The 15,276-nt window shown below is 48.7% G+C and overlaps 1 protein-coding gene across 17 annotated transcripts in view; it reads right to left on the minus strand.

Annotated features, from left to right (window-relative positions):
* CACNA1G (calcium voltage-gated channel subunit alpha1 G) overlaps positions 1-15,276 on the minus strand; it is a 143,548-nt gene that overhangs the window by 44,126 nt on the left and 84,146 nt on the right. For 9 of the 17 annotated variants that reach the window (XM_064728310.1, XM_064728314.1, XM_064728324.1 and 6 more), the window contains exons 15-21: positions 13,272-13,340; positions 12,368-12,394; positions 10,424-10,517; positions 9,658-9,845; positions 8,899-9,345; positions 3,333-3,433; positions 2,058-2,181 (exon numbers count right to left, since the gene is read on the minus strand). In XM_064728310.1, coding sequence (XP_064584380.1) covers positions 2,058-2,181; positions 3,333-3,433; positions 8,899-9,345; positions 9,658-9,845; positions 10,424-10,517; positions 12,368-12,394; positions 13,272-13,340 — 1,050 coding nt within the window. The remainder of the gene's footprint in view (positions 1-2,057; positions 2,182-3,332; positions 3,434-8,898; positions 9,346-9,657; positions 9,846-10,423; positions 10,518-12,367; positions 12,395-13,271; positions 13,341-15,276) is intronic. The other 8 variants (XM_064728325.1, XM_064728313.1, XM_064728316.1 and 5 more) reach the window with 3 other exon arrangements.

Genomic DNA, 15,276 nt, shown 5'->3' on the forward strand with positions numbered 1-15,276 from the left:
TTCCCTGAACTGAGAAATGGACAGCAGAAGGTAGATGCTGGAGGAATGATGATGCATGTACAGATATGTATGAGCACATACAATTGGCCCCAGTCCTGCTTTTAACAGTTTTGGATTTATTTCTACCTCTCCCTACAGTGCAGTCCCATAAGAAATGCAGATCTCTCACTCAAAATGAGATGCAATTTAAACAAGACAAAACACCCTGGCAACTCTCTTGCTTGCCAGATCATGATTTACTGGAAGTGACTCAGGAACCACAGAGTAGCTTGTTTCTATACATGGTCCATAATTAATTAGGTCCTAGACCTGTACTGTGATTGCATGAGCTGTGATACAAAACATCTCCATTGTTAGCTGACTGCCACACAAAAGGCTGCTGTAAGGGGCAGACACCAGGCAGGAGGGAGAGGGTAGAGACCTGCTTGTGCAGCTGGAGATAAAACAGCTATATCATGGAGGTGAGACTGAGGATATTGCACTCCTCCCTGGCAAGCACGTGGCTATTTTGAAGGATAATCTCCCCAGTCCATGTCGTGCACTCTGCAGTGGGGACCACATGCTGTCTTGCAACAGCAGCCCCTGTTCTGATAAGCCAGCTGAAACTGGGACAGGGACAGAGAACTCACTCGAAGCAGTTAGAAAATCCACAGCTCAGGGAAGCAAAGAACAATTATTTTAAACAATTCAAACTAAACTAACTCTCTTGGTTTCCAGATGAGAGCTCCATCTGCACAGGCAGGGCCCATGCACTTCTCCTCAATCCCCTGCCCCACTGCTCAGCATTCCTCTTCTCCTCTGCAGCACCCAGGCCGTGGTCCAGCTCCCTTGTTATAACCTAATGGTGATGGACCTCACACCAGGCCCTGTCTCCTTTCCTCGTAGCACTCTCCCAATGCCAGGGGACACCACAGCTCCTCCTCTCCTATACCAAATATTGGGTTTGTGTGCTACAGCTCTTTGCTGTGGACTCCTCCAACTCACACATGTCACCCCATTTCCCTTCTTTGTGTACCTGCAGCTCCTTTTGGAGCCAGTCTTGGGGAGCGGTAACTCTCAGAGGACATAGCAAGGGGCTCAAAGGAAGTATTTAGTATTTTAAGGGAGGTTCTCAGGGTGCCCCATTTGGGGATAAGCAGGGTGATCTCCTGCTACATCAGCTGGCAGGGAGCCCTGCTCTCTTCTTGCAGCTGCGAATTGGTGCACGACTGCAAGGGAACTGAAAAAAAAATGGATTTAGGGCAAGGATTGCTGGGCAAATGGTTACAGTAAGAAGGACTACTAGGGAATGTTTAAAATAGGCAGAGAGCAGCCTAGACTCCAGTTTTAAGGCCTTACATTGAAAATCCACAAAAATGAACAGCCTGACACGCCTACATAAACAAAACAGGATTCTATACGATTGTGATATGAGCAGTCTTGAGTGATAAATCAGCAAGAGCCCAGTGCATCTCAACCCAAATCTATGGTAAAATAAAAAAGCAATAGGATGATTCTGCCCCTCCGATTGCTGGATGCTGGTGCTGTGAGGGTCTAGTTTGAGGAATCCTTATATAGTGTATTAGAACAAAGAGGTTCCAAGAACTGGGATTGCAGTGCCTGCATCAATTCAGTTTTTCTGGTGTCACAACAAAGCTGATACACAAAGGGGAGAGAAGAGTATGAAATGAACAGTTTCCCCCATTCCATTTGCACCACACATACGTGCCTGTGGGGAACAGATGGAAGAAGTGAACATTGTGTTGAGAGAGGAAAAGTGTTTGAAGGTTTCTCAGGGAAGGAAACTGAGACAGATGTCATGCTATGTCATGTGTTAAAACCTTGATTGTGCTTCCAGAAATGAGATATTGGATATATTGCAGGCTACGATCTGTGCACTTGTGCTTTAAAAGGACACTGGATAGGGGCCAGGAGAGGTGCTGCACCTAATTCAAAGGATACTCAGGGGGTGTTGGCACCTTCCCATTTTAAAAAGAGAAAGAGAGAAAGACCAAGTGCACAGCAGTGCGGTCTAAGCCACACGTGTTTGCTCCACGAGGAAAACCTTAGAAACTCACAGCGCTGTGAGGCTCAATTTTGGGTCGTTCCATGGCAATGGTAATGCAGTTCAGGAAAATGATCACCAAGACGACGTGATCGAACATCTTGTGAGTGATGATTTTATTGCACATCAGACGGAATCTGTTGAGAGAGGAAAAAAAAAAGAGTAGACACAGACTAGCTATTAATGCTCAACTGGCTGAGGAGACACACAGCAGCTCAACACATAGCAGGGGAATTGAGCACTCTGCTTGCAAAGCAGATGAGCTCCAATCTCCCAATCCCCTCTCTGGCAGAGCCACACACTGAGGGCAGATTGGGTTATGAACAGAGAGGGATCTGATCTACAGAACTGAGCCACAAATTTCAAGCCCTGGGAATGCTCACAGAAGGCTTTGGTTACTTGGAACAGGGCAGCTGCTTCCATGACTCAGACACACAGCCAGGTTTGGATCTGCCCCTCTACCTGCTTCCTCAGGTGCTCAGATTTAGCTTAAATAAAGGCAAAAATACTCCCAATGAGCCCATAAGGGTTGAGCACACACGAAACCAAGGGGCAGAAGCTATTTATTGTGACAGATGGCTGTACACTGACCCAGGATTTATAATACCGTATTACATTTCCCAAAGTCTGTTTCTGAAAATCTCTCTAATCTTTGTATGAATGAACCTGAACGCTGTCCAGGGCCCTCAGCTCCAGCACGGGGAGCCCTTGGGTGCATGGGTGCATGTCTGGAGGGATGCTTCAACAGCACAGAGCTCAGCCAGCTCCCCATGGCCAGGCCTTAGCAAGGGCAGATCTGGGGGCCTTCAAGCAAGGAGAGGGTGTTCTCTGAGAGAAAGGGAAGGGGGAGGACAGAGAAGTTCAGCTGAGAGGAAGGCTGAGAAGATCAGGGAGTTCTTTGCTGTGCTGTAAGTGTGTGGTGGGGCAAATTCAGATTTTTCTGCTTAATGCTGCACCTCTCCCCCTTGCTCCAAGTTCATCACACGCCACCAAGTGAAAAACTTGCAGAGCATTGGCATCATTGCCAAAGGAAATGAGGAACCTGATGAAGCTGCAGGCATGCCCTGGGCTATGGGTCTTGACTGGACACTCCTGTGCCCTCTGCAGCCAGCAACTGTTTGCTGTTCAACCCTGACGTCACGCTGGGACAGAGGAAGGGCCAGGAGTTTTGTGGACTGACATACAGAGACCCATCTGGGATAAACAGGCAGATGAGGCACTGTAATGAGGGCATGCATTGTTACCATCCATCCTACCACCCCAGCACTGCCCGAGTGCCCTGCCTTACCTGGAGTGAGGGGCGAAGATGTAGATGGACCAGGAGTCCCTCTCCTTGCAGCAGGTGGGGAGCCGTGCCCGCAGCCAGGCCTTCATGCGGTCCCTTTTGCTCTGCAGGGAAAATGTATGGAGTGGGAAAATACAGAACTGTTAAAACAACAATGCCCCAAAACTTCCACGTGTAGGACTCGGGGCAGCTTTTCACTAAAAACTTATCTTCAAGTGCTCAGTAAAGCTGAAATAAAATAATGTCCCCAGACAAGACCCTGCTGAGCAGGGGAAAGAGCTCTGGCAGCCAGATGAGGGCTGTGCCAGCCCTGTGAGCTTACAGTGCTTGGTCTTGCTTCTTTCTCTGCACTGTAACCATGTCTGACAGTTATCCAAGAGAACAAACATGATAAATAGAACCCTTGCCCAAAGGAATGATAACCCACTCAGTGCCTCCAAACACTCATCAGGTGCTTGCCTGAATCTTCTAAGGTATTTTGGGGAATTTTTGTGGGGTATTTTAATTTGGTTTTTAAAAAAAAGATACAGAATGCTTAGAATGCTTATGTGAGATGTTATAGAGCAGAGGGAGAGATTCCTGCTGCTTGCTGGGCAAAGCCCTGTGTCCATGCACCACTGTAAAGCTGAAGAAAGCACTTGAGGCCCAAGTTTTGGTCCAGGAACACAACGGTGATCATCTGCCTCTCATTCAGCATGAACAGATTAGATGGGAGATTATAAAGCCAGAAGGGAACACCATGGACAACCTGACCTGCATGAACATGGACCATCCAATTCATGCAAATTAATTTCTACTTGAAACCACAGCACATCCTCAGCCATGCATCCTTATGTTACAGGCTGTCTGGAAGGTCATTTCAGGTCAGGAGGGTAGACTACAAAAGCCTGAGCCAACAAGTCAACCAAAGACATCAAAAATTGGATGTCAAGGGGAAGCCTCATCCTGGCTGCAACAACTGATTTAACTTTATCGCCTTCTCATCCACAGACCTCCAAAGGAAAATCAACACCTTTAATCCCACTGGCAAAGCAGTGTTAGCACGCTGTGCACGGACAACCACTAAAAGCCAGGCCAACATCTTGCTCACCACACCAGGGCTTCCCCAGCACTTCCACATCAAAGCACCAGAAGATAAATGCACATACCAGTGTGTGCACTGTCACCAGAGTTCTTTGCAGATAAATAAAAAACAATTCTTGCTCTTTCAGAAGCCTTATTTCTCTGCTGCCACCTGGGCTTGGATGGGCAGACCTAGAAACATAACTGCAAGAGCTCTTTGAAGCTTCTTCTAGAGATTTCAGGGCCGTGAGGCCACAGAGGGGTGTGAAGGACAGCACAGGAATCACCCGCACCCCAGGAGCACCTGCACCCCAGGACTAAGGTACTTTTACTTATTTCATCTAGGAAACAGGGAGGGCGGATTCATTTTGAGGCAAACTGTTGGCACTTGAAGTACTCTTGACTGTAAAAATGGGATTTGTTAGAGTAATTGAGCAGAGTGGAGGAAGTGCTTTCTCTTCCTACAGACACCCAGACTGGGGTCTCATTAGTGATGGAGAATAATTGGTGTAGTACCTGTTTTAATGAAAGCCCTTAGTGACAACCGAACTCTTCAGAAAATTAAAATCACCTTGGCAAATAAGAAGAAAAGTTTTAATAACAAAAAGTTAGAGCTTTCTACCCTGCTCCTTCAGCCATCCATTCTTCCCTAAGCTTCTGCACACACAGACCATGCACTGCACACCAGTGGGGTTTTGGTTGTCTTGGATGTTCTCACATCCCTTTTCCAGCTTCAGGCAAAGAGCCAGAACCGCTCCCTTGTCTCTAAACTGTATTTAATAGAGCATGCATCCTTGGGGTTGTGTTATCCCTTTAAGCTGCCTGGTTAGTCTAATTATCCATAGATTTAACAAAGGTAAATAAATGGATAAAAATCAGGTGTCTGCTCAAAGCTGTGGTGAGAGCAGTGATTGCTACCCTAGCCTCTGGACATGGAGTAATAGCTACAACTCAGTCCAGTTCATTTTGTGAGCTGGAAGGTTTCCAGAAGTATCTATTATTCAAAGCAGTTCTGGTATTTATCAAGGGGATTTGTAGTGAATGGTAATGCGTCAGCAGCACAGAATGATTCTTTATATTCTTTTTGTCCAACTTTAATGCCAAAGATATTTTGGGGGTTGGCTAATTGTTGCAGCTTGCAGTTAATGGGCTAAATCAGATAACAAAGGCAAAAAGTGATCTCCCATCATGTCTCTCTATTCAGAGGGTTACAGTAAGGGTGAGCACCAGGACTCAACTGGGGCTGCAGCAGGGTGAAGTACATCCCCAGAAACCTAAACTCAGAGGAATTACTCCATATTTCCACCAGTGGAACAGCACAGGTCAGTTAACTTGTGCCAGAAGTAAGGTATTTGTGAAACAAACCCAGAGAGTTTCCAGCCTGAGCCCCGTCCAAGGCTTTCCCAGCGAGGCCAAGGCAGGCTCCCAGTGCTGACAATGGGGCTGACTGCTGTTAAAGCCTGCACTATGGTCAAAGTAAGATATCAATTATGTGGCTTAAATCACATCTATTTGTTCATAAACCACACCTGGACAGGATGAACAAAGATGTGGGGGGAGAAGAAAACTAATCTTTAATTCAGTTGCCAGTGACTGGGACAAAATCTCCCTGGGTGAGCCCACCCAAATCCCTCCCCAGAGGCAGCAGGAGCCGGGATGCTGGAAGGTGCTGGGTGCTAACAGGCAGCAGTGGGGATGAAGGCCTTCCATCCCACAGCAACGAGAACTGTTGATAAATAGCTGCTTTTAACATTTTGATTATTTTTAGGAATTTCAGATATTAATGCACTTCTGAGGGAAGGATGAAAGCAGTTGGCAATAAAAGATGACTGATGCACTCCTCAGAGTAAGGGTGAGGCTTAGATTTATAAAAGATTTATTATAAGGATGGGGGAACTGCTGAAAAATGCTCTGTGAGTAGCAGAGGACCTCCAGGCAAGCTGGAAGCTGCACAGAGACGCTTGAGACCTGATTATTTAATTTTAATATGCAACAGGGACAGGCTGAGAGGGCTTGGGAGTGGCTGGATCATATGCCACAAAGAAAAAAGTGGAATAGGCAAAGGAAAAGGAGCAGTAATAGTAAAATGCAGTGAGGTTTTGGAGAGGAGGGAACACATTGGTTGCATATTCAATATTTTCCTTACTTTCAGCTGTGAGCACTGAGCAATTTTGGTAGAAAGCACCCAAAAGCATTTAAATTCCAGCAGTTGGAAACAACAAAGACTTGGCAGCAGAGCCCTGATCCTGGTCACAGCCATGTGAACCCAAGAAAGCTGTGGATCACTCTCTCTGTGAGAGACTTCTTGTCTGCAGTGATGCCATAAAGAACAGACCCTTGGTTTCCTGGTTCTGGGGAGAGAAGCTGCCAGGGGCCTGATTTTGTCCCCTCAGAGGGACGGAAATTCAGAATAAAGAAAATCATCGAAGAAATAAAGAAATTCATCGAAGGCAGCAGAGCTTCACTAATATAAGTGTAGCCTGGGAAATCCAGATGAAGCCTTTGCTCTTCCTTTCATTTCTGCACAGAGACAATCAAATCCAGGCAGCAAGGAGGGATGCAAAGCTTTGATGTAGAAGGGCATATTTAGGATTACTTTGATCTGAGTAATAGTCAAGTTCTTCTCCTCTTTTGTTCATGGGTAGTTTTGTATTTCATTTTTTCAATTTAAAATGCAATTCCCCCATCCCCCAATTTTTTTAAGGCTAATTTAGGAGCAGAGTTTCTCCCCAAATGTCAGGAGGGAAGCCCTGCAACCTGGGAACTCATTTTTCTAATCTAAGCAATATCTTCTCATCCATCTGGTTTACTGATTTGCAGGGAAGACATATTTCAGAGCATGGGAAAGGCACCAGCTAGCTGCAGGTATCCCAGTTGTGGCTATCCCATGGGCTAGGACACAATTTATTTCCCTTATTCTGTGAATTCTCCCTCTAGGAATTTGCTTCTGACCATTACATGGGAGGATGTTAAGGTGATTATACCCTCCATGGCCTGACCTCAGTACACAGTGGATGATGTTTGGTTTATGCTAAAAACAGATGATAAAAATTAAAAATCTCATTCAATGGTTCATTGTAAGCACTGGCTGGGAGAGGAGGGACACATCTCATCACACCATGCCCAAGGGGCACTGCTGGCTTTTGATCCTGAAGGGACTGGTGGGATGATTGCACCAGGTAAGCAGATGTTGGAGCATGAGAAAAAAAATTCCTAGCAAGCAATAAGGAGCATGGTCTCTTCCACACTTCTAATAGTGAGGAATTTTCCAAAAATAATTATTGGTCCTTTTCTTAAAAATTCAATTTATTTTATGGAAGTTAAAAATCAGGTCAGCACAATGAGTAAAAATCCAGGCTGAGGATCCATGCTGGAGATGTAATGGGATAATGGCTTTTTGCAAAGGCTGTTCACAGCTGAGTGACTCCATTCTGCCAGCACTAACTCTCCTCCTCCTGTAAGGAGCAGAGGACTCTGGAGTCAGTGCCACCTTTCACATCCCTTCACATGATCCCAATTCCAATTTCATTCAATAAAGTCAGAGAAAAAGAGTAAAATCATGTCCAAATCTGCAGCTTTCCTGTTCTCAGAACAGCCCCTGCTCCCATCATGTCTCTACCCAAACCCCATCTACTCCCCCAAAAGAAACAGATACCCCTGGGGACGACACATCAGACCATCACACTTTTAAAATCTGAGAACAAGGTATAATCAAACAAAGAGATAACCTGGGACAAGCAGGAAACACTCCAAAACTGGCCCCAATGCACATATGATAACCAGAACTGTGACACCCTTGTGCCCAACTCAAGCCCCATCCTGCCAGTCAGGCAAACAACTTTGGAAAAGCAGCCAGATTCCCCTTTTTTCCATTTAAGATACAAACATCCATCTGAAAAAAGGACCAGGAACCCTGATCCCTTCCCTGTATTTGCAGTCTTTTCAGCTTATATTTCCTAAATGACAATTTTCAGGCCTGTGAAAGAGACACTCGTTAGTGAAACGTCTCTTCAGATGGAAATTAATGCAGAGCCTCTGAAATTACCACCATTGGCACTAATTCTGCCATGGGAATGGGAGACCAAGCCATGCTCTTTCTTTGCCTATAGAAGTTTTCTGCTGCTGGTGTGGGGGCAGAAAACTGAATAACAGTTGGAAAGCAGGGAGACTTACCTGTTTTGTTTTTAAAAAAAAACAAAACAAAACAAAACAAAAAAGCGTAACCCATAAAAGCATATATTTCAAATAGCCTTCACTCTGCATGATTTAGTGGAATCTGGACAGTTTTGCCCTTATGTCTCCATCATAAGCCATCTGATACTGCATGTAATACTTAGATACCAATGGCATTTCTGAGAGCATCCACTGCCTAGAGACCTTCTGGGTGACTCTTGTCTGGTCTCGTGGTGATGGTGAGACCTAATATCACATGTGCACCCCTGAGGCAGTGACGAGCTTTGTTTTGACAAGTCATAAAGCCCAAAACGAGCACGTGGCACTTCCTTACCATGCTACCTTCATCATCGCCGTCATCACCGTCCTGGTGGGGCTCATCCAGGTGGAGCTGGTGCAGCAGCAGCCCCGGAGATGTCCTCCCATTGCAGTCTTGGTGCTCAGAGACAGACGTTCTGGTGCTGTGCATGCTGCCGGTCCGATACAGGGAAGGCACCTGCAGAGTATCCTGGAGGTCAAAGGACCCTTTCGTTTCCAGCGACTCCATGCGGTGCGGCAAAGAGCCATTGAAGCTGCCGGCCCGGCTGGAGCGCTCCTCATCCGAGCTGTCGCCTTCCTCCGAGCTCTCCTTGCCCTCCCCGGACAGGAGGGAGCGGCGCTCGCCGCTCTGCGCCCGGCGCTTGAGGCTGGGGGCGCGGCCGAGGCTGTTCCAGCTGGAGCGGCGGCTGTTCCAGGCGCTGCTGGCCCGCCAGGGGCTGTGCGGGGAGCTGCGGGCGCTGGGCTGCGGGAAGGACAGCGACAGGGAGCGCATCAGAGCCGAGCCACCCGCCCCAGGCCGGCGGGACGGACGGACGGACAGCGACAGGGAGCGCATCAGAGCCGAGCCACCCGCCCCAGGCCGGCGGGACGGACGGACGGACGGACGGACAGCGACAGGGAGTGCATCAGAGCCGAGCCACCCGCCCCAGGCCGGCGGGACGGACGGACGGACAGAGACAGGGAGCGCATCAGAGCCGAGCCACCCGCCCCAGGCCGGCGGGACGGACGGACGGACAGCCCCACGAACACCCGCAGGGGAAGGGGATGCGAGTACCGGGGACTTGAGCTCGTGGGCGGCACCGGGGTCCGTGGAGACGCCGCTGGCCCGGCGGGACTCGAAGCCCTGAGCCGCGTCCCCGAACACGGCGCTCTTGGGCATGGGCATCGGCGTGGCGGCCGTGTGGATGATGAGCGGCGGGGTCAGGCTCTTCTTCAGCTCCGGGTGCTCGCTCAGGGCCATCACTGGAAGACAGGAGCGGGTTTTTAGGCGTCTCACCTCAAGGGGGAACACCGACAGCCTGCTCGTGGGCAGGCAAAGCTGCTGCGCAGGGAAGGCTCTGCTCTGAGCATCAGGGAGATGTGGGCCAAAAAGCCCTTGCGGAGAACTGGGTCGTTCAGCCCAGCAGGGGGATGTCAAACAGGAATGGGATCAGGTGTTAATGGGATCAGGTAACAATGGTAGAGGACAGCACACCCAAAATGTCACCTGCTGCCCCCTCAACCTCCAATTAACACCCACCAACTCCAGCCCTGGGAACTTCCTGCCCACCTCCTCCATCCTCCTTCTCCAAAGTCCTCCAGCAGAGACACCCCTCAAGCCCAGTGCTCGGGCTTAATGGGGAAATTAACAGTTCAAATGCAGTCATGTCTCTCCCTGCCTGCATCCCACAACGCCACCCCAAGCCTGCTGCAAAGTCAAGCATGACACAACTGGGACTACAGCAATCCCTCCAGGAGGGGTTTTTCCTTTTGGACACACTGTTTTCACTGCAAAGCAAGGTTTCTGTGGAAGGCCCTGTCCTTCCAGGGTTATTACTCACAGGCTGGATTTGACAAGTTTTTCTTAGGTTCTCCCTCCTCTTCCAGGCTGTGGGGGAAGAGATCCCCCTCGGAATCAGACTTGGAAGCATCACCCTGGAGCGAAACAAAAGGCTTCAGCAAGGAGGCTGAGCGGCCACAGTGCATGGACAGCCCTCTGCAAATATGGATTCCCGTGTCCAACACCACACCTTACAGATCCACTGAACTTGGTACCACGATGCAACATCACCTTCCACAAAATGATGCATGCACAGGTTTATACCACAGACTAATTAACCTCCTATCAGGAAGATGGATTGCCTCTGGCTCTGAACACGGTCCCAGAAAGGGATCAGGAGAAAAACCAAACTATTGCTTAATTTTTGCTGCTGGAATTGCATATGTGGCAGATGTCAGGGAAGGACCAATATTGATGAACAATTTGCGGACAAAAGATGATCCTACTAATCTCTCTGAATTTATACACCTAAAAGTCTCTGGGTGTGGCTCTTTCCAGTGATGCTTTGGTGGAGCAATCCAGGGTTCACAAAGGGCACAACAGACCCCAAACTCCCAACATGGAAAACGTGACGTGTCCATGGACGCCCCATCAGCATAGAGAGGATCCAGGTGGCAGAACCCAACATTGACTGCCATGAGGGACCCTTTCCCTCCCAGCTGCCACACACAAGAGGAGCAGGAGTTTTGGGGATTTATGCTGGATCATTTGGGAAGTTTAAATTCTGCTGTATCATTTCAAACATTGGTGGTTGAGCGAGGCCTGTCTCCTCTGACAGGTACCCATCCTCAGGTAGAGGAAGATGATGTTGATCATTGTTCTCTGTGTGGTGCCTGGGTTCTTGCTCCGTCCTGTGGCACAGACCCTGATTCTGTCCATTGGCACGGCAGAAAGGCACTTAGGGTGTGGTATAGTTAGGATACACCTAAGAGGGGCAGAGGTGCTCGCCAGAAGGACTGATACCCATCCAAAAAGAGGAGGATTCATGGCTGAAACCACTGCTCTGGCAAAGGGCACCAAGCCCTGACACAATGGAGAAGAGGTGGGAAGGTGGGGGAAGATGCTGGGATGGGAAAAGCCAAGCAGATCCTCACTTCAGCAGTGAGAGCCCAGGAGCCCCAGAAAACCCCACCAAGGCTAAGCTGCGTCCACAGGAGCCCTGGCCAGCACTGCTGAGGTTTGGTGCTAGGGTACCCATTGATTGCAAAATCTCAGAAGGACCCCAGCCTGGGACAGAAGGAAGAGATGAATCCAACACATGTCAGTGCCCCATACCTCATTATTAAGTAAAACCCCAGAGGGATGAGCCCCAATACTCCTCCCATATTTAGTGTGGGGTCACTAAACTATTAAAGATATTTTTTCCAGGCAGGCCGGACACTCAAAGATATTTTTAAGGCAAAAGAGAGTGCGACATGAAGTGTTGGCTCAAAAATACCCTGAGGATTCAGGACTTCTGTGCTTTTCAGGGAAGCTCCTCCTGCAGGATGCAGTCTGAGAAGGTCAGGAATGCACCTTGCAAGGGGGAGCAGTAAAGTCAGCCTGGCTTGAGCTTTGCTGGAGCCAGATCCAGTCTCTGTGTGAGCAGGGGCTCCAGCTGGCTCCAGGTATGCTCCCCACAGAGGCTCCCAGCTCAGCCTGTCAGCAGGCCTGCCAGGAATTACTCATTCTCCCTGATGGGTTATTAAAAATAAATAAATACTGGGAAGAATTTCACATTATTTGTATTCCTGGAGTGCTCTTCAGCAGCCCTAAGGAAAGTTTTAAGGGGGCACAATGAGACGTGTGCCAAGATGGAAAAGCAGAGCTATGTGGCGATTTCCCACCCCCTTCCCCAGCACCAAACCCCACGTGTGAGGGCAGTGAGCATCCCCTCCCAAACACCACGTGCCAGACTCGGGACGGTGCAGGCAAACATCTCGCAGCTGGTGCTGCTGCCCGTTACCTGTTCTTGCACTCCCAGTTTGCCTTTCTGGATAGAAAAGGGGTTATGAGAGAAGAGGGAGTTAAAATCCTTTTGGGAAATGAGATAATGTCAAGCTGGGCCAGGCAGTACGACAACTAAACCAGCCTGTACCGAAAGGGACTGACACACTGGGATACAAGGGGAAAGGGCTTTTGGGCTGAGGAAAAAGCCAGGCTTCTTGGAAAAGACAAAAGAAAGGGAAGTGAGTGGTAAAAAGAGAGATGAGTTTGGCAGAAGGGTGAGGTTTGTGGTGTGCTGTGCTTCAGAGATCCACAGCTTCCTCGGACGCGAACAGGACCATTTCACATCCTGTAATGAGCACTGCGCTGGCAGTCTCAGCATTCCCACAGTGCAGCTGCTGCTGTCTTACCCTGTCCTGCAGAGCACAGGACTCCCACACACACATCAACACACACACACCTATCAAAACAGGTTTGATTCCAGGTCCCTTCACTCCTAGGCATCCTCCCCCACCTGCATGAGGGCGCCTCGGCACGCATGCCCTGCAATCAGCATGACCATCCTCATCCTCAGGGAGGTCCCTGGGATGTGACTGTGCCGTGGAGAGGCTGTAACATCTCTTGGGGAGCCTTCCCCAGGGCAGGCATCCAGAAAGGGGTCAGCGGGACCTGCTGGCTGGAGCCACATCAGCCCCTTCAAAGCACCCACCTTAATTTACCTGGGTCCCTCAGAGAAGGAAGGGACTTAAAATCAGGGCTGACTCAACAATGAGGGTGACAAAAAGGAACAAAAAAACCAAAAAAAACCACTTCCAAAACACTCAAATAGACCCCAAAAGAATGACAGCTACTATGAGAACAGCACCACAGTGTGTGACCACGAGAGAGACAAGCACGGTGGCGGTGGGATGTGCTGTACGTACCCCCGACGAGTCGACAGGCAGCTGAATACAGCTTAACTGCCCACTCGCTTCTTCTCGCTTGGACATCTCCTGAAGGAGAAATGGGGGGAAGGAAGAGGGAGGAAGGGGAAGGCGGGGTTCAATTTTCAGTTTCAACAGCAGGACTGAGTGGGGAATCAAAAAACACAGGAGAAGAGGCAGGGAAGCAGAAGGCAAGGGGGAGGAGGGCAGTGTGTGGCTGCAACGGAGAGCCAGGCACTGGATCCATTCCACTCAGCACAGGGAGAGAGCGGGATCTCAGGTAGAAAGAAGCCCTTTGAAGGGACCAGCCTTACACCCTTTAAATTAAGTGTTTAGAACAGAGCTTGCTTCAGCTCCTAAGTGATAATTGTGCTAATGAAACACCAGCTAATTATTGAAAACATGATTTTTTTTGCAGCTGTATAATAGCATCTTTATTTATTATGCCTTCATTAAGCAGCAATGGAGGTTTTTAATGAATGTTTGATTAACATAATATCAGTGCTCTTGCAGGTGAAATACCTAGTTTCAGGAGAGACACAGTCTGCTGTGAGTTCAGATCCGTGCTCAGTCCTGTTAGTGGAAACACCCATTTGAATCAGCAGTTTAAATCAGGGGTCTGCAGCCAGGGGGCACAGCCCCATCCTGGGAAATTTTGCAACACCCACGACCCCAACATTTCACAGCACCAGAAGCCAGCCTTTCCCTGCCCATTTGGAAAACAGACATAATTTTTCACCTTGTTGTGCTTCCCCTTGCTTAGGGGTGGCTCTCCCAGTATTCCTGAGCATTTTTCGGCAGTGTGGCAGTGCCTGGTCCTGTCCCATGGGGCAACAAGAGGTTCCATGCTGAAGCAGTAGGGCACAATTTATCCCACCAGCTGAATTTCTTGCCTACATGGCAATGGATCTTTTTTCTGATTGCTAAATTGTTACAAAACTCATCCCAGCCTAGGCTGGGATGAAGAGTTTAAGGACTTGCCTGCAATGTGATGGACACTTAACTTAAAGTCTTTGCTTGTAACAGAGAGAGACATGGAAAAGCCATTGAAAGGGAAAAGATGGAAATTTTCCTTTCACAAGGAAAATCCCACTGAAGCCGATAGGAATGCAATAGGCAAGGGGAGCAGGAAAAACACCATCCAAAATCCCCCCTGCAGGAGGAGAGACTGTTCCCTTTGGTGAAAGCTCAGAAGAAGTTGAACATCTGTATTTCCCCAAGGATGCTACCTCTAGAGAGCAAGTAGTGTCCTGCAGAGAAAAGGATGGAGAGGCTGCAGGACCTGGGGTGCCAGGGAGGGAGCAGGGCACAAAGGACAGAAAGGATCAAACCCACGAGCGAGGACGGATGGGCACAACAGGACACAAACTGGGAGGATTACCAATGGAAGAATACACCTTGGAGATAACACTATTAGGAATTCCCTCAGGAGAGGAGCTTTATGCCTGACTAAGAGGAGTCATTCCTTGCTTCAGAGAGGTCTCCAAGGCAGGCACCAGAGTGGTCATGCAGTAATTTCCAGTTAGCAGCTCAGTCAAACGGAGTCCCCTGCTCACCTTCCCCGCATCAACACCAGGGTCCAATCCAATCAGGGAATGTGCAGTCAAAAATAACCACACGGCAAAAAGCCCTGCCTGTGCCTTTTGCACAGTCATGAGAGAAGCTGGTTAAATGAAACATTCCAAATTAAAGGAATTAATTCCAAATTAAAGGAAAAAATGGGGGAAAAACCCCCTCCACCTCAATCCTGCAAAATATATTACCCTGTATTTAAAGTTTGGAAGAGGCCCTTTTAGTTTTTCAGCTGCTTATAGTCATCTGCTGCCTGGCAACCGGGGCTGCAAAGCCATGCACTAAAATTAACGACGTGTTTGTGGATTGAGGAAAGGTACTCAAGGACCAGGGAGATAAAGGCAGCAGCCCCAGGATTGTGTTTCAGCCCAGAAATCTGAAGGAGAATGGAAAAAAAAACCAACAAACTCAACTCAGAAGAGTCAAGTGCAGA

This window comes from Zonotrichia leucophrys, chromosome 18, assembly GCF_028769735.1.
Source record: "Zonotrichia leucophrys gambelii isolate GWCS_2022_RI chromosome 18, RI_Zleu_2.0, whole genome shotgun sequence".
Taxonomy (NCBI): Eukaryota; Metazoa; Chordata; class Aves; order Passeriformes; family Passerellidae; genus Zonotrichia; species Zonotrichia leucophrys.